Here is a 21,604-nt window from a genome sequence, read left to right as displayed (position 1 = left end):
TAGGGAGCTGTCTATCCTATTTTAAGACAGAAAGGGCAAAAAAGGGAAAGCATAATCCATTGTACAGTTTCACTTTTGCGGAGACTGTGGGATAGAAACTCCAGGCCAGAGTTTACAGTGGTTCTGGTTTTTACTCATCTGCTCTCCTAATTGAGGAGCAGGAATAAATTGCAGTTAGGTTGGCTGCTTCAGTCTTTCTCTTAGAGCCTGGAGGCTGGGAGGACGCTGCTCCCCAGGATCCAGTTTGGGGTAGATGCCCCACCCACATATTGCAGCACCTGAGGATCTATTGGGACACTGTCACCATCTGACAGTTAAGGACTCAATGCTATATCTGTGAGTTATTTAAAGTTGGTAACTGGCTTACCAAGCCAACATTGCAGATAGGAACATGCATGTGAGTTAGACTCCTGACAGGAGTAGATGTTTATTTTTATGATTTCATTTGTTCTTAAAGTGCCAGTGTTTAAAATGTTTAGTGTCACTAATGGAAAAATAAACCGCTGAAGTTTGAGGGCTGAGTGCCCCTTGTGTGCATACACATGTTTGTCTCCCTTTTCTACAAATTAAACCCTAGAGGACTGCGTCGCCAAGAGCCTGGGATAACGGCAGCAGTACATAAAGGGAGCCGTTTGCCACAACGTCAATAATATATGTACCCCACCCCCCTGGGAGATATGGCGGCTACGGTGTGTGTGGTGCGTTACCTGTGGCTTACAGGACGGCCGAGACTCCACTGCTGGGAGCCTGGGTTGTGTCTGATCCTTCTGGTGACAACGCCTCCATCTGAACGGAATCCTACTATGTTGGATATCCCTGTGACAGAACCCAATACAATAATACACACTGAATAAAATAACTGTTTACTGTATGCATAAAAGTATAACAATATACTGTCCCCACCTATTAGGCCTCGCATGGCCTTACCCTCACAATGTCCTCCAACTCAATGTCCACACCTGATGGATTATCCCCCAAAGTACTGAAGGCCCTTGAGCACCCAACCACTATGGTGTCCACAAGCAACAACCCACCCAAATGTGTGAGACAGCGATGTCCACAACTACCGTGTGTAAAGTTTGTGCATTTGCTGATACCTGCCGGCTTGTCCAGCACCCAGTAGCGCCATCTGTAGATAAGGGGTCATCCGGTCCCATGCTGTCGCCTCCGCTTTGGGTGGTGTCCAGCAGGAGTGTCCCACCTTTATAGTCTCTCTCTTTCTCAGTGTGGTGATCTAGTCCCAGACCACCGGATCGCCAGTTCGCCGTCACGTCCTGGCTGTGTCCCTCACACTGGTACAAGAGGGACAGTGTCCCTAACTACTGGGCCTGTCCCTGCAGCGACAACATACTGAGGGGAGTCAGGGCCTAGCTGGGGCATAAGAGGGTCACTGGCCTAGTGCAGGTGTTACAGATGCCCTGCAACTACACACCCTACCCCTTCCTTGTCACATCTCTGACTGGCGTGCTCCTTGCCTGCGCAATGTATCTATTGTGGAAAAAGGGAATCCTGGCAGTCCTATTGGCTAGGCATGCACATGTGATGAAGGAGCCCCATAGCCTTATGGGGGCTGTATTCCTCGTGGAACCTACACTGCGCATGCGCAATCGCAGCCAAGATGGCGGCATCTCGCGCATGCACGATCGCAGCCAAGATGGCAGCACCCTGCAAGGGGAGCCGCCGGTAGCCTCCAGTGAACAGGTCGCCTGCCGCAACCTCTCCAAGCTCCCACCCAGCCTCCTCTGAAAGACGCAGATGCAGCCAGAGGTAAGGGGCAGACGGGGGACCAGGGGGGACCCAGGCTGGCTATATATATATATTATCTGTAACTGTGCATGCAATGTCTTGTATATAATGTATTGTATAACCCTTTTCACTCATTGTAACTATGTATTTGTAATCATAACTCCATGCCCAGGACATACTTAAAAACTAGAGGTAACCCTCAATGTATTACCTCCTGGTAAAACATTTTATAAATAAATAAAGATCATTACCTAGCAACAGATTAGCAGGAATATCATCAATTTCCTCCCATCTCCCGCACACCCTGCCTAGTACCCCAATTCAAGTATTCCTTTGCCACTGGCAAAATGTGGCGGCCCCCTCTCTCCACTCCCATATGTAGAGTCCTTCCAGGAATTATTTCCACAGGTCGCACCAGTCCCGGCCACCACCAGGGTATGTGTAGCTCCTGAGTCTCTCAGTCGTTGGGTTAATTTCTGACCCACCAGGACTCTCTGCAAGTGGGCACCTCTTTTTTCTTGTGGCCCAGATACCACACAGGCACCTAAGCACACTCCTGAGAGGCAATCCCCTACAGGGGCAGTTGCAGGCCTCTTCCTTTCTGGGCAGTGGGTGCTGAATGTGCCCCAGCTGTTTGCAGGCAAAACACCTACGGTATTCCCATGTCCCAGTGTGCCAACCTCCCCGCCAAAAGAAGCCTTTGCATATCTATTGCACTACAGTACGTGTGTGTGCCACATTTCCATAATTAAAGCTGGATTATTTATTAAAGTTTAACTTAAAACAGAAGTCTGTGCTGCTCTGGTGCTTTTTTCTGGGGTGCCCCTCAGATACGATCTGCCATGTCTTCGATGGGCAAGAACAATTGCATGCTGGACACAAAATGGCTACCAGGGCGAGCCATACTCTGGCTGCCAATAGAAAGCTGCAATGTTGCGACTTTCTATTGTTGACCCGGCAACCATATTTTTTAATGCCAAACATTGAAATACAAAAAACTACAAATATCTTGGTAACCGAGTGGGACCCCTGAAGTCGGATTCAGGCAGATAAAGAAATGCAGAGGCTGCCTTTAAAACAGTAAAAAATGATTTTTTTTCCAGGAGATTTGCAGTAGTTTCATTCTTGATAATGTTTATGATGTGAGCTTCTCAAAAGGTTTTCTTTTGCTGACACTGCTACTATACTTTTCAGTTCCTGACATTCAGCAAGTTCATATAGGTTTTCACAACATATCTTTTAAAGAATCATACCAATGGCTTTCATCCATACTGTATATACTGCTTAACTGCTGATAACTAAACATTGTACGCCTGCAATTACTGCTTCATTCTTGGCTCACAAAATCAAGTAATATTTGATCCCATACACATAGTAAATACTATCCGCCAAGAAAGAGTTAGAGAGGAAAGAATAAATGAGTAATTCCCAACATTGCATTGACCACAGTTGATTTATGGTTTCTGAGAAAAACATTCCTAATATATTTCTGTATAATTTGTATTGATTTAATTTTGCATATGAAACATATGTATTCAATGTTTATTGATGCAATTCACCTTACTGATAGAACAGTTAACATGCTAATGGTGGTAAAATGTCTCTGTCTATTGTTTAATTCCTTGGATAAAAGGAAATATACTTTTGATTCACTAAACACTTTCAGCCTCCTTCAAATCGCTTAGAGACAATAGAACAAACAAAGCCACAATCTGTAGAGCATTTTTTTGTGTTGTCAGACACTTTGCCTTCTAATCTTCAGCAATAACCAACAGGAGGGTGTGGGACTCCGGAATAAGAGAAGCATTAACATATACTAACATTAGAAATTACAAAAGAAAAAACTATAAGTCTAGAAATAGCAGTACGCGTATACACAGATAGGACTTACAGGTGTAAGGGGTTCACTCCCGGTTTCCCTGATTTTCCTTTGCCCCCTCTCTTACCCCTTTGGCAGTGGGGGAAGGGAACGGCGACTTCTCCCGGTGGGCGCCGCCATCTTGGTTGTGGCGCAAGGTTCGCGCAATGCACAGAGGTCGGCAAGGGTAGCGGCGGCCATTACAGCTTCGCACATGCGCAGTAGAGATCGCGCATGCGGTACCCATAGGAAAGAGGTCCTGAGTGGACTACATCTCCCAGCAGCCTCTGGGGAATGCCCTATGATCCCTGTCACCTGCAGCCAGCCACTGAGACTTGCAGATTCTCTGCAGCAGGGAATTGGTTACATTGTTGTGTGCAGAATCAGGAAGCAGACTGTGAAGGACATGAGGCAGTCAGGCTGAGGATACAGAGGGGGAAAGAAGGGGGGCAGAGAGCTGCGAGCTTCTGCCCTAGGCCAGAAATCCCGAGGCTAGAGCTGAGGCCCTGACTCCCCACTAGTGAGGGTGGGTGGTCATAGGGACATGCCCTTAGAGAGAGATCCTGTGCAGTCCTTTAGTGCAGGGAGTGAGAGAAGACCGGGAAGGGGAAGAAGGAGCTCTGCGTGTAGAGAGGCAAGTAGCCTCTACACTAGGCCTCATACCCCTGGCCCAGTTATTATCTTTGCCCCAGTTTGTTAGTTGCTTCAGGGACAGGCCTTGAGGAAGGAAATCTGCCCCTTTAGCTGTTTGGTTAGTTAAGGAAGCATTCAGTGGCGTGCAGCCTGATTCCTGGGTCTGTGATCAGAGCCTCAGTTATATAGAGACTATCCTTACAGAGGCCATGCCAAGCAGCGACTGCGGCCTGCCGGCTGCAGACGGATCCCCGCCAAGGTACAGACGGTGCAGAGCGTGGTGATATTATCCACGCCGGAATTCACCCCACGTGTAGGACATCACGTCGGATCAGGCGGATCCAAACCCAGGTGTATAGCGGCACCCGTGGCTGGAACCCGGGCAGTTATCTATAAAGAGTGCACCAACACGACAAGGGATAGCGCTATCTCCAACACACGTGGGTGGGTTTGGACATACGGTACTCTGGGGAATACTAATGTTGATGTGTGCACCAGGTGCACTTCCATGTGTGTGTTATATGCATCTTGCTGTGTGGTACAGGGTACCAAAGTTATAAGTAGTAGCAATAGTAAAACAGTTGTTAGCATACACTGTGTGCGTGTCTTATTATTGTGGTTCCTGTAAGAGGACCATCCCACATACAGTAGGTGGGAACCCTTACAGGTGGAGGCGCTGTGTACAACGAATCAGGTAACCCCAGGCTCCAGTTAGCGGAGGCTCAGATCTCCTGGAGCCCACAGGTGTATGCAGTACCCGTAGTCACTCTAGAGCGTAGGAAAGAGGGCTACACAGGTAAGAATAGAAACATATAAGACACTAATACAGTACAGATATAGAAATACTTACTGTTCCTGTGACCGCGGGAAACTACACTACCGACACACTTAATCACACTGCGGCCAGATCCGCAAGCCGGGAGATTTCCCGGCTTGCTAGTGGCCGCCCCTCGGCGTGCCGCGCGTCATAGACGCGCAGTCACGCGTCTTTGGGAGCGTGCGCCCCCTGCACGCGCGTCCAGGGGCTCCCCGAGGGAGCCCTGGTGTCCCGCGATCGCGGGACAGCGGCAGGGGGTTCCGGGGGACCCGGCAGCGGTAGGGAGAGCGCCCCGATCGGAGGGCGCTCTTCCGCTGCTTCGGCGCGCGCCCGTCACTCTCTGGCGCGCGCCAGGCTACTGCTGCGGCCAAGAACGGGCAAATGCTCGAATAAACTTGGCCGCAGCAGTAAGTGTAAATTGTCCCCATTGTATTTGTGTTTTGTGGACGCAGCGTCCGGAACTCAGACAATATAACCAATATAAACCAGCACACAAATAGTTAGACAATGTAGAAGAAATAGACTAAATATTGGTACTTGCATTTCTTCAAAAGCTGCTCTCCTCTTCTGCATATGATAAGTCAAAAAAAATCTTTCTAAGATGTCACACAGGACATATTTTTTATAAACACGTGACCACAATGATACAGCAAAAGAAAGACGCGAAAAGCATTTCAATGTATGTAATGGTTTATCAGAAAGTTTGAGCATTTTTTGAGCTACCACTTGGTTTCTCTGAGCAAGAGTGCTACCGATCGGAAAGAAGAGTTTGGCATATTATTGGAGCTCTCTGAATAGCTACAGTACACAAGCAAACACGCTCGAAAAGTACTAAAAACTGTAGATAAGTCACTTACTGTATCTGAATAGACTCCTGTGTGAAGGCCCTCTGTCGAAGAGAAGAACCTCATTCTGTGTCTAACAGGTAGCCAAGACTAACTACTAGGTTTCCGAAGGAGAAGCATTGTAAGAAAAGGAAGTCTATATTGTAGCTCCAAAATGGCTTTATTCTGTCCAATAGAGTTGATAACAAAATCACAGACAGCTACACAGGAAGACTCGGGTAATGTTAAGAAGAACAGATCTAATTTTGTGTTTGTGATAAGAAACACCATTACATACTGTACTGTATATAGCGCACTTTCCCCCACCCCCCGGGAGATATGGCTGCAAGTGTGTGTGCTGATTTACCTGTGGCTCACTGGAGGCCTGGGCCTCCACTGCTGGGAGCCTGGGGTGTGCCTGATCTGTTGAGTAACATCGCCTCCACCTGTACGGGATCCTACTATGTGGGATAACCCATTATAGGACCCCATGCAATAAAACACACACCAGTAAAAGTAACAGTTTACTGAATGCATAAAATAACAATAGTACCAGTCCCACCAACTAGGCCTCGCACGGCCGTACCCTCCAACACACTTTCCACACCTGATACACATTACCCAAAGAATCTAGGGGCCCTTGGGCACCCAACCACCCTGGTGTCCACCCAACCCAGTGTGTGAGACAGCGCTGCCCCACTTGTGTGTGTATAGTTGGTGCTCTTGTCAAGGTGAGGTACCTGCCGGGTGATCCCACACCAAGTAACGCCACAGCAGAAGACAGGATCTACTGATCAAGCGACGGTTGTGGTCAGCGACAAATCCGCCTCTGCGCTGGGTGGTGTCCAGCTGAAGGGTTCAACACTGAAGAGTCTCTGGTAGAAGCAGATGGTCTGGTCCCAGACCACTGTAGACCAAGATGCAGCCATGTGCAGGCTGTGACTCTCACACTGTTACTACAGGGGCAGTATCCCCAGCTGATGGGCCTGTCCCTGCAGCAACCACAAGCTGAGGTGAGTCGGGCCCTAGCTGTGGCCCAAGGGGGTCTCTGTCCTAGTGCACACGCACACCCTGTACACGCACACCCTACCATTCTGGTGTCCCAGCTTCGACTGGCGTGCTTTCCCAGCGCGTGAAATGTATCTATGTTGGGAGCAAGGGAATCCTGGAGCCCTATTGGCTCTGCTGCAGCATGTGATCTATGCAGCCCCTGGCATGATTGTTGTCCCCACGGATTCCTGTACTGCAATGGCTGCTACTGTCTGTGTCTCCTGCACCAATAGGGCTGCATGAATCTCCTGAGGGGAGATTGGAACTTTGTGTGTGCTTGAAGTTTGAACTGACAGTTAGGAGAGTGGCAGTTGGAGCTGGGACAAGGAAGGAGTACGTTATATGTGCAGATGTCAGTGTGCTTATGTGCACTAGGCTAGATACCCCCTATTATGCCCCAGCTTGGCCCCGACTCCCACATAGTTTGTGGCTGCGATAGGGACTTGCCCCTCAGATAGGGACCCTGCCCTGCTTTGCAATATTAGTTTTAGGGACACAGCAAGACGCCGCACGATGGCTGCGGCCTGTGGTCCAGTACACAGATCGCCCTACATTAATAAAGACATTGTTCCAAATCCATGAGGGACCCAGCAATGTAGAGGCAGAGGCTTAGTAGTATCAGCATCAGATCTGTGGACTCCAGTATTGTGGCATCAGCATGCCCGGGTGTGGCATCACCCGGCAGGTACCCAACGCATCAGTGCACCAACTCAAACACTATATTGGGGCAGTGCTGTCACACACACCTTGGGTAGGCGAGCGGAGCATTGAAGGGTACGGCCATGCGTGGCCTGGTTGGTGGACATTAATCTTGTTGTACTATATATATCCTAGGTTATTTATGTTCAGTAAAACTGTTATCTTTCATAAGTGTGTGTTTTATTCTATGCTGGTCCTATAGCAGGGTTATTCTACATCATAGGGCGTCCCCTGAAGAAGTCAGTCCATCTGATGAAACGCGTAGGGAAGGTGTGCAGTGGACCTTCACAAACGCTTGCTCCAGAACTGCTTTGAATTCAATCGGTCCGGTATCCTCCGCCATCTTTGTGACGTCATCCGCTGGTCCGCGATATCCATCGTCCCCGGTGGGAACAAAAAAGCATCTGTCGGTGTATACCCGGGGAGAGATCACTGCGGAGTGCCAAAAACGTCAGTTCCTGCTATCGGTGAACAGCAAAGGCAGCATTCAGATCCAGAGGTGTGACGGAGCCAAGACAGCAGTCAAGCAGCGTTTTCCTGGTCCTTGGAGCATGAGTATATCTCATAAAATGCTTTTAATTGTTCTATGTTTGTGAGTTCATTTTTATTGAGATTTTTGGGCATTAAATTTATCAAGTTTGCACAGTAATGCACTAGGATTTGGCGCTTCTTTTCTTCTATTTTTTCTACCTGTACCCAAGGTCACTTTCACCTCAAGTGTGATACCAACTGTCAGCCGGTATCAGAGTAACCCTGCCCCAACTCATAATCAGAGGCCAGTTTATAGCCACCTGTCTCCGGGAACTTCCAACTTAGGAGTAACGCTACCGCAACTGGTAGAGGCCCTCAAACAGTCAGCTCACAGTCACCAGTACCAGCGCCTAAAAACCTTCTCAGGAGTACGACCCACACCACAGGGCGAAGAGACGTTCGACAATTGGCCGGATCACGCAGAACAGGTGCTGCCCGGGTGGACACGATCAGATTCGATAAAGACACAACGGATCGTAGAATGCTTGCGGCCTCTGGCCACCAACATCGTGCGATTGAATCCCGAAGGTCACCCCGAAGCGGAGGCTCAAGACCTGGTACGTGCGTTGACTAGGACCTACAGCAAGGATAACCCATTGCGCTGTTGGCCCACTTCCATGCCCTCAAGCAGAAGGAAAATGAAGACTTGGCTGAATTCCTTCACTGACTGCAACTAGCTCTGTGGACTCTGATCCACAAAAGGATCATCAGGATGGTGGAATTGGACGATTACCGAACCAGGCAATTCCTGTGGGGAGCCTCCCTCCATCAGCTTTGGGTGGCCTGAATCTGCTGCAATCTTTCAACTGAGAATCCTCCCAGCTACGAGGACCTCATGAAATAGATACTGGATCAGGAGGTCATTCTTCAGTTCCAAACACCCGGGAAGACTTGTGACTTGTCATGATTAGACCGTGCCACAAACTCTTCAAAGGAGCCTCAGAGAGCAGAGTACCACAAGGAAAAGATCAAGGAACCCTATAGTATGGAGGAGGATTCTCAATCCAAGCCACCCTCCTTTAAGTCCAAACCGCCAGGGAGAACGTCCCCTATGTACAAAGCTCACACTGACCTCAGTGACGTCATTTGCTACAGCTGTGGTCCAAAGAGCCACTTCTCCAAGAAATGCCCAGAGAAGGATTAAAAAAAACTCCAATTATGACGAAGTATTCGCAATCCATGATCTGCAAGGTACAGACAGCAGAAACTGCGCCCCCACCCTCCAAAACCCCTCCTGAGTCAAGCCCCAACAATGGAACCCCACCATTGGCCGCTTACAGTCGGGTAGGACCCACCGCCCTCATACGCGTCATCGTGGATGGTGTCTATTTGGCGATGTTGCTGGACACCGGCTCACCAGTAACCATTGTGTACTGTGGCTTCTACATTCAATATCTCCAACATCGACACTTGCAGTCGACAGAGCACTTAAAGGTGAGGGGGCTCAGTAATAAGGATTACCCCATTGACGGGATAGTGAAGGTTCGGATGGAGATACCCCAGTTGAATACTGCAAAATCGCATATTATGGAGGTGAAGGCATTGATATGCCCGAGCCTCACGAGCATCCCAGCGCACCGGTAATACTAGGAACCAATACCGACATAGTGCAGGCCATGATTAGGGCCTACTGGCGAGAAGCTGGCGAGCTACCTCTGAATCCTTTAACAATCCCTCCCCTCCTGCTGGAAGAGTGTAGCAAGATATCTGCCCAAGACAGGTATGGAGACCTCTTCAACTTACAACCCGGGATAACAAAAATTCCTCCAGGGTAAGTGAAGCATATGGTTGCATTATGCTGCTACCCTGACTGGGATGAAGCTGGCCACCTTTTCTCCCTGGAAATTACTCTCAAGGAGGATGCCCAGCGATGCTACAAGTTGATACCTGAAGTGCGGGAATGGACCTCCAAGATTCCTGGAAAAATCAAAGTATTCGTCCAAAATATCTCGCCCTACCCCATGGCCTTCAACCAAGGCCAACAATTAGGGTAAATATACCCTGTTATTCCTGTGGCCCCAAGTGAATACTGCCACGGGGTCAGAGCCACCAGCTGGGCTGACGTTCAACTTTGGAGATTCAGATCAACTGGCTGAATGGAAAAACCGACACACGGTCAAGTTAGAAGAACGTCGGCCATATTCTCCACAAGTGAGATGGATGTGGGCTGCAGTCGAAATGCCCAACACACCATCTGTCTCCGAGAGCGTTCTCTTCCGAGAGCGTTCTCGTCTCCTCGCCCCTAGGGATGTGGATGATGTAAGGGACGTCTTACAAGAGATGGAGACAGCGGGGATTGTGACCGAATCCCGGAGTCCCTACACCTCGCCCATCGTGGTGGTGAGGAAGAAGAATGGGTCGATAAGATTGTGTGTCGACTACAGGACACTGAATAATCGCACGGTACCCGATCAGTACACTCTTCCGCATTGAAGAAATTCTCAACGCACTGACGGGGAGTCAATGGTTCAGTGTCTTGGACTTGCGATTCGGGTATTACCAGGTACTGATGAGTGCAAAAGACCAGGAGAAGACTGCCTTCATTTGTCCCCCGGGCTTCTATTAATTTATGCGTATGCCCCAAGGATATGTGGAGCTCCAGCCACATTCAAACATCTCATGGAGAAAACCATTGATGACATGAATCCTCGGGAATGCTTGGTCTACCTGGACGATATTATCGTCTTTGGTAAGACCTTAGAGGAACATGAAGAACAACTGCTCAAAGTGCTGGACTGTCTGCGACGAGAAGGCCTGAAACTGTCACTTGACAAGTGCCGGTTCTGTCACACCTCGGTGACCTACGTGGGACACATTGTGTCCGCTGATGGGATCGCCACTGATCCAGCTAAAGTGGAAGCAGTGGTGAATTGGACCTGACTTGAGAACGTCATGGAGCTACGTTCTTTCCTCGGGTTCTGTGGCTATTATCGCCGTTTTGTGAAGGGGTATTCAAGCAAGGCCAGGCCTCTCAACAAACTCCTTAAAATATACCCCGAGGACACAGGGCGAAAGGCCACCTCTGCCAGACAGCCGTTCGATGACAAATGGACGGCCGAATGTGAGCGAGCCTTGGTGGGTCTGAAGAAAAGTCTAACAGAAGCACCTGTTCTCGCTTATGCTGACCCAGAACAGCCCTACATTCTTCACGTAGGCGCAAGTCTCAACGGATTGGGTGCCGTCCTGCACCAGAAATACCCGGAGGGATTCTGACCAGTAGCCTACATCAGCCGTAGTCTGACTCCCAGCAAGCAGAACTATCCGGTACACAAGCTAGAGTTCCTTGCTCTCAAATGGGCAATTGTGGATAAACTCCATGATTACCTCTATGGCGTCACTTTTGAAGTATGGACGGATAACAATCCGCTCATTTACATGTTGAACACCGCCAAGTTGGATGCTACCGGCCATCGATGGTTGGCGGCCTTATCAAACTACAAATGTACCCTGAAATATAAACCGGGGCCACTGAATATTGGAGCGGATGCCCTATCCCAAAGACCAGGACTGATAGAGTGGCCTTCTCAGAGTTAAGGGTCGTGGACTCCTTAGGGTGCCACTCCAAAGCCATCCCCGCCACATATTGTGATCCTGAAGGGATGAATATCACCCATGATAAGATCATTAGATGGAAAGACATGGTAGAATACCAGATGCGGGACCCTGTGGCGGGCATTATTTGCCAGGCCGTCCAGCGGAACAAGCCTGAACTTCTGAAGCATGCCCCCAGCGACATGGTCGCTATACTTATGCGTGAAGCAGACAAAGTTGAAATGGATAACTGTCTACTCTATCGGGTGGTACAGTATCACAACCACCTTGATAGAAGACAATTGGTTCTGCCTAGGAACCTACAATATATGGTTCTGAAAGCCTTGCACGACGAACATGGACATCTTGGCGTGGAGAAGACATTTGGGTTGATTCGAGACCGATTCTTTTGGCCAAAGATGCGTGAGTCGGTGGAAAGACACTGTCGTTGGTGCTCCAGGTGTATCCAGAGCAAGACGCTTCCTACCCAAGCAACACCAAGGCTCACTTGAAGAGCTCAGCCCCATGGACTTGGTGTGCATGGATTACCTGTGCATCGAGCTTGATTCCCGAGGTGTCTGTAACGTGTTGATCATCAAGGACCATTCACGCGATATGCACAAGCCTTCCTCACCAAAGACAAGAACGCCATCACGGTGGCAAAGATACTGTGGGAAAGGTACTTCGTACATTATGGCCTGCCCAATCGCCTTCATTCCGACCAAGGTCGGGATTTTGAGAGGAAGTTGATCCAGGAACTGCTCAAGATTCTTAATATCACAAAGTCCTGGACAACTCCGTACCATCCGGAGGGTGACGCTCTGCCGGAGCGATTCAACAGGACATTGCTGGATATGTTCGGCACATTGAAAGGCGCTCAGAAGTCTGAGTGGAGCCGACACATGGAAATCATGGAACACGCGTACAACTGTACTCGCCACGAGTCCACTGGGTTTTCCTCGTACTTTCTCATGTTCGGGTGAGAAGCCAGGCTACCCGTGGATGTGCATCTGAGGGTATCAACAAATGGGGTACCCAACCTGATGCATTTTAAATACGTGCAAAGACTTCAGGAGAGTCTGCAACAGGCCTACCAGCTGGCTGAGAAGTCCTCTGCTTAGCTCAACGCCAACAACTAGAGGCACTATGATCACAAGGTCAGACACCATGAAATACGTCCTGGAAATGCCTTGCTTCTTCGCAATCTCGTAATTCCCGGGAAACACAAACTAGCCGACCGTTGGCGTGACGGTGTATTTGAGGTCGAGTCGCAGATGCCGGGCCTCACAGTCTACTACATAAAAGACGCGGATAGCCGGGTAAGGGTCTGGCATCGTAACCACCTTCTCCCTATTCCACAAGTGGAAGATGATGAGCCAGAAATACCGGCTACACCACTGGACGGTGAGCCGGAACAAGTGGAGGCTGCCAAAGACACCAACCATAAGTCCACCAAAGACCACACCGAGGGTGAAGAACTGTCAGCGAGACCATAGAGAATCCAATGGAGGGACCCTCTCAAAGGAGACCCCAAAGTCATGGAACACCTCCCAGAGGAGCTACGGGTAAAGGGCCCTGACGACCAACGCCTACCAGGGTGGTTCCAACGAGTCAACCTCTGGATCCTAGAAGCCTGTGCTTCGTGCCCCAGAGAGACTATCCAGAGACATTTATACCCTCAATGGGAGAGGCTGAGCCTCAGGACTTTGTTTTTTACTCCCCAGAGGGAGTTGCTGAAGAACCGCTTCAACAGAGTCAAAGAATTAGGCATCCTCCAACTCGTATGACCTATGATTCAATTGGGGCACCCCATTTTGAAGCTCAGCAGTGGGTTCGTAGCAAAGTGAAATCAGTTATAGTAATGTTTACGGAAATGTACAACCTTTATGTAGAGTCATATTGTGCTAAGTTGTATATAGTTTATTGTATTTTTATTATATAACTTTCTGTATTGTTGTGTTACATGTTCCCAAGTGGGGGGGTTGGGGTTTCCACCAGGGGGAGGATGTAATCAAGTCCTCCCTTTAGCTCTCCTCACCTCCGCTGCAGGCGAGTAGCCGGTAAGGGCGCCACCATTTTGTTTGTGCGCTTGCATGCGCAAAGTTTTGCGCATGCAAAGGTTCCAGCAGCCCCAGTGGCTGCACAACCCATGACACAGTACAGCCAATAGGGCTTCAAGAATCTCCTGAGGGGAGATTGGAACTTTGTGTGTGCTTGAAGTTTGAGCTGACAGTTAGGAGAGTGGCAGTTGGAGCTGGGACAAGGAAGGAGTAAGTTATATGTGCAGATGTCAGGGGCACCTGCACTAGGCCAGATACCCCCTATTATGCCCCAGCTAGGCCCCGAGTCCCACATAGTTTGTGGCTGCGATAGGGACTTGCCCCTCAGATAGGGACCCTGCCCTGCTAAGCAATATTAGTGTTAGGGACACAGGGAGACACCGCTAGGTGGATGTGGCCTGTGGTCCAGGACACAGATCGCCCTACATTAATAAAGACATTGTTTATGTGGTACATTCCATGAGGGACCCACCCAACATAGAGGCGGAGGCTTCGCAGTATCAGCTCGAATCCGTGGATCCCAGCATCGTGGCATCAGCATGCCCGGGTGTGGCATCACCCGGCAGGTACCCAACTTAAATACTATAGTGGGGCAGCGCTGTCACACACACCTTGGGTGGGGGAGCGGAGCATTGGAGGGTACAGCCGTGCATGGCCTGGTTGGTGGTATATATATATTTAAAACTGTTATCTTTCATAAGTGTGTGTTTTATTGTATGCGGGTTCTGTAGCGGGGTTATTCTACACCATAGAATCCTATACAGATGGAGACAATACCGACCGAACATCGACTCAGGTATACCCCAGGTTCCCAGTAGCAGAGACTTAGATCTCCTGTGCACCACAGGTATTGCACCATATACACACCTTAGCCACACATCTCTCAGGGGGTGGGGAAGGTGCGCTACACATATACTCATGGTACGTTTCGATTTATTGTTGTTTTGCATTACCATTTTTTCATTCTAAAATCATTTGGCTTATTCCCATTTCCATTATTTCATTTATGAGTGCTGGGAACGTTTCCATATTGTGTAATCTGTATAGTACATTACGTTAGTAAAAATGTATGTATATTGATTTTGTATACTTTAAAATAGGGTTCTGGGTGTTTAAATGTATTTCTTACATTATGTTAATGAGTGGCAATTTAGACCATTGAATGTCATTTCACAAAATAATGTCAAATATCTTTTTATATGTTGTGCAGCCTTTTCTCTCTTGTAGTATAGAGCCATCCAAATGGCATTCTTACAATATACAGAGCAAGAAACAAAATTCAAAATACAGGTATGTCAGTAGCTCATGTACAGTTCAGTACTGTGGATAGTAACCTGTTGTCTAGGGGGACTCCTTGTGGTAAAACTCCAACTCTTAAAAGTAGGATTTACAATAACGTACTTAGATCACACAAATGCTCCTTATTTCCATTAGATTTTGGAGGAGGAAAGAAGACATAACATTTTTACGCTAAGGTTGTTGTAAAAGTAATTTGCTTTAGACCAGAGCTTTCTTATCTATCCCTTCCATTTCCTGCAACTGTGTAGTGTGTCTCTCTGTATGTATGTATCTATATATATATCTATATATACAGTGGTCGACAAATCACCAAAAAATCTACTCGCTGAACAAAAAAATCTACTCGCCACCTAGTACCAAACGTGTGCTGCTTGGGCCAATAGGAGCTCGCCACGATGTTAAATCCACTCGCCCGAGGCGTGCAAATGTATAGGTTTGTCGAACACTGTATATAGAGGAGAGATCTGCATCCGGGTTACATCGTGAGAGATCGTGGCACCCTGTGGAAGCCCTGCTGGTCGGTGGCTGAGACAGTCTGGGACTCCATTGAAGAGCTGGTTGGCGTGTGAGCAGAGCAGGTCCATCCCACAGTTGGCGAATGAGTATACTCATTACATGCTTTTTATTCACATTTGTTTGTGAGTCCACATCTTTTGAATTTAGGTCTGTTTATTAAATGTTTTGTTTCATATTACACTAGGATCGGGCGCTTTCTTTTTTTTGTCTTTCTATATATATTTATATATATATATATATATATATATATATATATATATATATAATATATATATATATGGTACGTATTGTGACATAGTCCAAAGATGTTAGGCAGCTTTCTGCCCCATTTTAGGTCAGAAAGTACAGGAATAGTTAAAAATGGTCCATTCCACAGCTTCACATTAACTCAGGCAGCTGGATGGAAAATCCAGACCACAGATTACAATGGGTCTAGTTCTCCCTCACCTGCTCTTCTAATCACATGCACAGGTATTTAGAGGTTTGCATTTCACTCTCTCTCCTTAGAGCCTCGAGGCTGGGGGTATCGCTGCTCCCCTGCATCCAGTTTCGGGGTGGACGGCCCCTCCAAGTATCACAGTACCAGAGGATTTGCCTTGACACTTGGGACCGAGTTCCCACCACGAACAGATAAGACAAACAAATGTTTATTGCTGTTTCTAAAAGACTATGCTGTATCTAGTGACCCTAAATGAGAGGGCATTGTTTTAAGCTGGGGAACCAGGTTAGTTGGCCCAGCAGCAGTTAGAGGCTGATTCTGATGTGTAGTTAGATCCCTGAAAGGGATAGGATTTCTTTATATTATTTCTTAAAAGTGACACTGTGTGAAATGCTATGACACTGATATAAGTGAACCGCTGAATAAAAATGTCTGAGTGCCTCTAACCTACACATGTTAAAGCTGCAGTACCTTACTTAGATGAAAATAAAGCAGGCAGGAGGCTGAGTTAAGCAACGTAATACTTTGCATGTTCCTGTTTTTTGTATAAATAACCCTAGAAGACTGTGTCGGGAAGAACCCAGAAAGACGTCAGCGCTACAAAAGAGGGGCGTTTGTCACAGTATATATAGACATACCAGCACCAACAGGGTTAATGGACCAAAATTAGCCAGAGATTTGAGACCCTATATGCCTTGAGACTTGTAAAATGGGTGTAACTAACACTCAAAATTAAAAGGTATCACAGCCTCAATGGAACTGTCATAATTTCTATTTTAAAACTAAATATCTATATTCAAGATAATAAATTACAGTGACTATTTCATAATGTTCCAGGCCCACAACAATAGGCAAACTATGCACTGACTTACAGTAGTGGGGTCATTAAGCTAAGCTACTAAAATATCTCATGTAGATAAATCCTATAGGTCAAACTTTGGTTCCATTTTGCAGCAAATTATCTTGATTCCTGCTATCTTCTCATAAAATAGAAACCATTAAACATTGACCAACTTACCTTTGTCTCCAGTTTGTGGTTTTAACAATTGAATTTTAAGGCAATGTTAACTTTTATTAGCTTTAAAACTTTGCATTATGAGCAGTGTTCCAGACAGATTATAGTTCGTTCTGACGTCAACTCTTCTGTCTTCTTCAATCTTCATATGACCATAGACACAAATTAATCCTGCATCTAGCAGCTAATGTGTCACTATTACAGTCCTATTATAGATGGAAAACATTAGTCATTTTGGCTGACTTACTTGGCATTGAAAAGCTCTTTCAATAAAAACAATGAAAGAAGAAGGGATAGACTAACAATTGCATAAATGATATTCAGGGTACAACATAGGATGACCTCTTCTTTTCTCTAGTATTAATTATCTGGTACTTTACTGAAATGATTTATTTAGAATATTTTTATTGCTTTGCCCATAAATGTTCAGTGCTGCATATGATTAGCCATACAAAAGAAAGAAAAAAATAAAAACAAAACTAGAAATGTGTCATTTTGCAACGTGTTTGAAGTGCAATAGAACTCTGGGAAACAATCCCTCCTGGATTCAGAACTGGGGCAAACTGATTTATCAAAATAAAAATTCCAATTGCTTTTAACTGGGACCCATTTTCTGTGATGAGTACAATGCTCTGATTTTGCCCCAGATACCATACAATAACCGGTATCCATAGTATAAACCCAGTGACCCAACACGTGGTTGTTCCCCCAAAGTACTGAGGGTGCTGTGGCACCAATAAACCCTGGTGTCCTGTCCCAGCAATCCCACTCAAATGTGAGGTAGCGCTACCCCCTGTAGATGTAGGTGCACGTTGGGTACCTGCCTGGGTACTCCAGAACCCAGGTGCTACTTGGCATGGTGTGTTGGAGCAGGTCCCACGTAGCGGGCCTCCAACACAAATCCTTTTTCTCCAAGTGTTTTGATCCTCCTCGCAGTGTGAGCTCCAGCCGAAGGGTCTCACACAATGTCTCAGGGTCCTGTGTACCGCGCAGCCGTCCAGTCACCGGTGCAGAAATAACAATACGGGGAAGAGTCCCTATCTGGGACTAGTGTCTCTGGCCCTAACTGGGGCCTACAGGCAAGTTCTAGGCCTAGCCCAGGAAGCACTGATCCCTGGACATTACCTTCTTCTTTGGCTCCTCCATCAGTGCTCGCTGGCTTTCCAACCCCGGACAATATTTTGTTCCTCTCACTGCTCCAATCCTTTTGGCTGGGGCAGTCCCATGTGGACAGTCCCTCCCTCTAGGGATTCTGGGACGTGTAGTCCCGTGGCTGCATATGCGGAGCTATCCTAAGATGGCCACTGGCTCCACCCGTGCGCATGCACGCCTCGCCGCACTGCAAATGCGCGACTACAAAAATGGCCACCTCCACACTCCCGATCGCGCAGAGCTCCGGTCAACCACTGAGCAGCGCCCCCGCACCGGAGGCAGGGTAGGAGGACAAGGCTACACTTTTTTTTTAAACTATTATTTATTTACTAAAAATGCAAATAAAAACCACAAATGCTGCAACGTTGTAAGCAATTATTTTTATTTTTTATCTTGGGTTTATTAATACAAATGATTTTTCTGGAGTTTACATAATTTGGTGACCTTTTTTAACAGAAAATAAGGAATAAAACAACACAAATGAATACCTGCCAAAATATTTAAAAAACAGAAAAAATTAGTAAATCCACCTCACACTATAGATATGAAAGTCCACGTGCAAATGTAATATGTGCATTCAAAGCTGGCTTATTGCAGTCCACATCTTTGAGTTGACATTGAGATATGTGCAATAATAATGTTTGGATCCACACTATGTTATACTGTTAAAGCAGCAATATGGGTTAGCTTTTATCTTTTAAATAAATATATTTTTTATTACAGGTTTGAAGCAGGGGGTCTCCAAAGCTGAACCCTGTTAATTTCAGCTCACGGGCCTCTTGCTTCCAGAGATACTTACCTCCGTTGTGGTGCCAGTATCCCTACAAGCAGAGAAACGAAATGTCCCGCGTCGCGCTGGCCAATAGGAAGCCGTAACGTCATCCGTTGCGGCTTCCTATTGGCCTGTGTGACCAGGGGCTTTAAACTCAGCAGAGATACAGGCACCCCACTCTGGAAGCAGGGGATCCATCAGAGCTGAAATTAACAGGGTTCAGCTCTGGAGACCCCCTGCTTCAATCATGTAATAAAAAATAAATATATATATATTAAAAAAAAAAATAATGCTAAGCCATATTGCAGCTTTAACCACACATTAGCAAGGAAGACTAATTATCTTAAATCAAATCATGAATGACAAATGTTTAGCAATGAGCCGAGCAAAGTTGTTTGATCACTAAAATCTTGCAAGTGAACAAGAATGAAACATTTACAAATTAACAATTCTTAAGGCCACTTTTTTGAAAAAGGTACAAAAATATACAAATAAATTACCTCTGCTTATAGAAAAGAAATACTGTAGTAATATTAAAACCTTGCCTTAACTGATATAAGTGTAAATGTGTAGAAAAAATTACTAAACGTATAAAAGAGTGCTTATCATTTTCATGGATTTAACCACTGCAGTGCCAGAGAGGCCTGCACTGCAATGTGGACATACAGTAAGTTACCCATATTGCTACTGTATTCACAAAACCCACGTTTGTTTCTTCAATGGGCTTAACAAGTGCATAACATTAAATGCTAACAAACTCTGCATTTAGAGTGATTGATTCCTTCAAACTTGTTTAATACACAAAAAATACTGAATTACAATACAGCAACACAAACTGTCTACAAACATTTGTAAGAGCACAACATTGTTAAAAACATCTATTTACTCCTCGCTTCCCTGTAGAATCTACCATGAGGTCTTATTGGCTTCTATAGAGACTTATGCAGGTTGTTGATACACCACATTCGATTACTCACAGCAGCAAGACTAAACAGCACGTTTAAGCATATTATCTACCATTGACACACTGTCCAGAACACAATATATTCTTGCTGATGTGTCAGCTTCATCATACTTGATATTATAATAAGTTTCAGCTGTAGTCACTATAGGAATAGTAGGACAATTACACTTTTGTCAAAAGCAGAAACTTGTCTTTTCTTGTCTTCAGTGAAGGAATTGACGCGAAATGCACAAAAGGTATATTTATTGCCAGGAATCTGTAGAAAAGAAATCAGAGATTCTGATTAAAAATGGGAACTCCAACCAGACTCCAGGTAAGGTCTCAACAGTGACATCACTTCTCCTACTTTCTGCTGGAAGTGCAGCTCCCTGGTATCTTATTGGCCATCTCTGTGGCTCTACATTGTTTCGCTACCATACGTAGCGAAATTTCACATTTACGCATATTGTATACACATTTTCATGTTGTTATTTATTTGTGCGAGAAAAAAAACCACTCTAAATCAAAGAGCCATTTTTATTTTTCCACATTTCTCTTAGAATTAATTTAACATACAATAAAAGCTTCTTCCTTACACACTTCAAAAACCTGAAGTCTAAAAGCAGATCTCTCTAAAGTGCTAAAGTACATTATAAAAAAGAGTGGAAAGAATCACTACAGACTTCATTAAGACTACATTAATAAGAAGGTTAATTTTCTTAAATTTCCTAATTTAAATGTAACATTTCTTTTTATATATACAGATGTACTGTAGTAGAAATGTATTGTGAAATAAGTGATATAAGGCGCAAACAACTATATATAATAGCAATAGTGAATATATATTAGAAAAGTGATGTATGATGATAGTATTCCAACCACCCAGCTCAAACCTCACTGGTGGGACCTGTTTCACGGGTTCCAAAGATTCAAGCAATTTTCTCAAACATCCAGGGGGAGCATAAGGGGAAAAAAACACAAATTTAAGTGCAGACGTTTCTAAAAAGTGGAATGATTGTGTCTTGGCTCGTATAAATGTACTACTCACAAGATATATGAGTTATTCAGGCAGTTGGCAAATTGGGTTGCCACCCATATAGATGGCTGCAATCTGGACCCCCCTTGTTGGAGATACCGTCAGCAGGATGATGTATGTAAAATAGAGAGAGAACTACATAGTGCGATCAAAAAGGTACAACTTTATATTTTAAAAAACGGGTCTATAAAATGCGCACTTACAATGTGCCAGTAAAAATCAAGCATGTATCTCACAAATGGAGAAAGTAGAAGCTCCCTGAACTGCTCACCGCCTCCCTCGGGTGTCTGGCTTTCTTCCACGGATCTGTGTGCCGGTTCAGAGCCTCCCTCAAGGCGCCCGTCCAGGAAGATGACGTCACGGCTGCAGAGTTGGTCAGCTACGGGTCGCGTCTGAGCCCAAAATTGGTCCACTCAACGCGTTTCGCCCAGCTTGCTGTAGCTGTTGTCGGCTTCGTCAGGAGTGTGTAAAATTGGGTACAGTTGATTCTTATATACCCTATAGACAAGCTAATCTATTCAATTATACAATAAAACAATTAAACAACCTGATCTATGGCTATTATTGTGGGAGTGAAGTTGGAAATTTCAAGACATACAGTGAATTGCTTCGCATACATTAATGAGTAAGTGCAAATGACAATGCAATAAAGAAGCAAACAGAAAGCAGACATAATAATCTTA

At 46.0% G+C, this 21,604-nt stretch overlaps 1 protein-coding gene across 8 annotated transcripts in view; it reads right to left on the bottom strand.

Moving 5' to 3' along the window:
- Positions 1 to 18,566: 18,566 nt before the first annotated feature.
- The window catches only part of TEX15 (testis expressed 15, meiosis and synapsis associated), a 171,631-nt gene continuing 168,593 nt past the window's right edge, over positions 18,567 to 21,604 (bottom strand). For all 8 annotated transcript variants that reach the window (XM_075604064.1, XM_075604078.1, XM_075604122.1 and 5 more), the window contains one exon: positions 18,567 to 20,162. In XM_075604064.1, the coding sequence (XP_075460179.1) occupies positions 20,149 to 20,162 (14 nt within the window). In that variant the 3' untranslated portion in view covers positions 18,567 to 20,148. The remainder of the gene's footprint in view (positions 20,163 to 21,604) is intronic.

The sequence above is a fragment of the Ascaphus truei genome, chromosome 1, assembly GCF_040206685.1.
Source record: "Ascaphus truei isolate aAscTru1 chromosome 1, aAscTru1.hap1, whole genome shotgun sequence".
NCBI classification, from domain to species: domain Eukaryota; kingdom Metazoa; phylum Chordata; class Amphibia; order Anura; family Ascaphidae; genus Ascaphus; species Ascaphus truei.
Note: the sequence above shows the minus strand (reverse complement) of the source record. Positions and strands in the feature narration are given on the sequence as shown.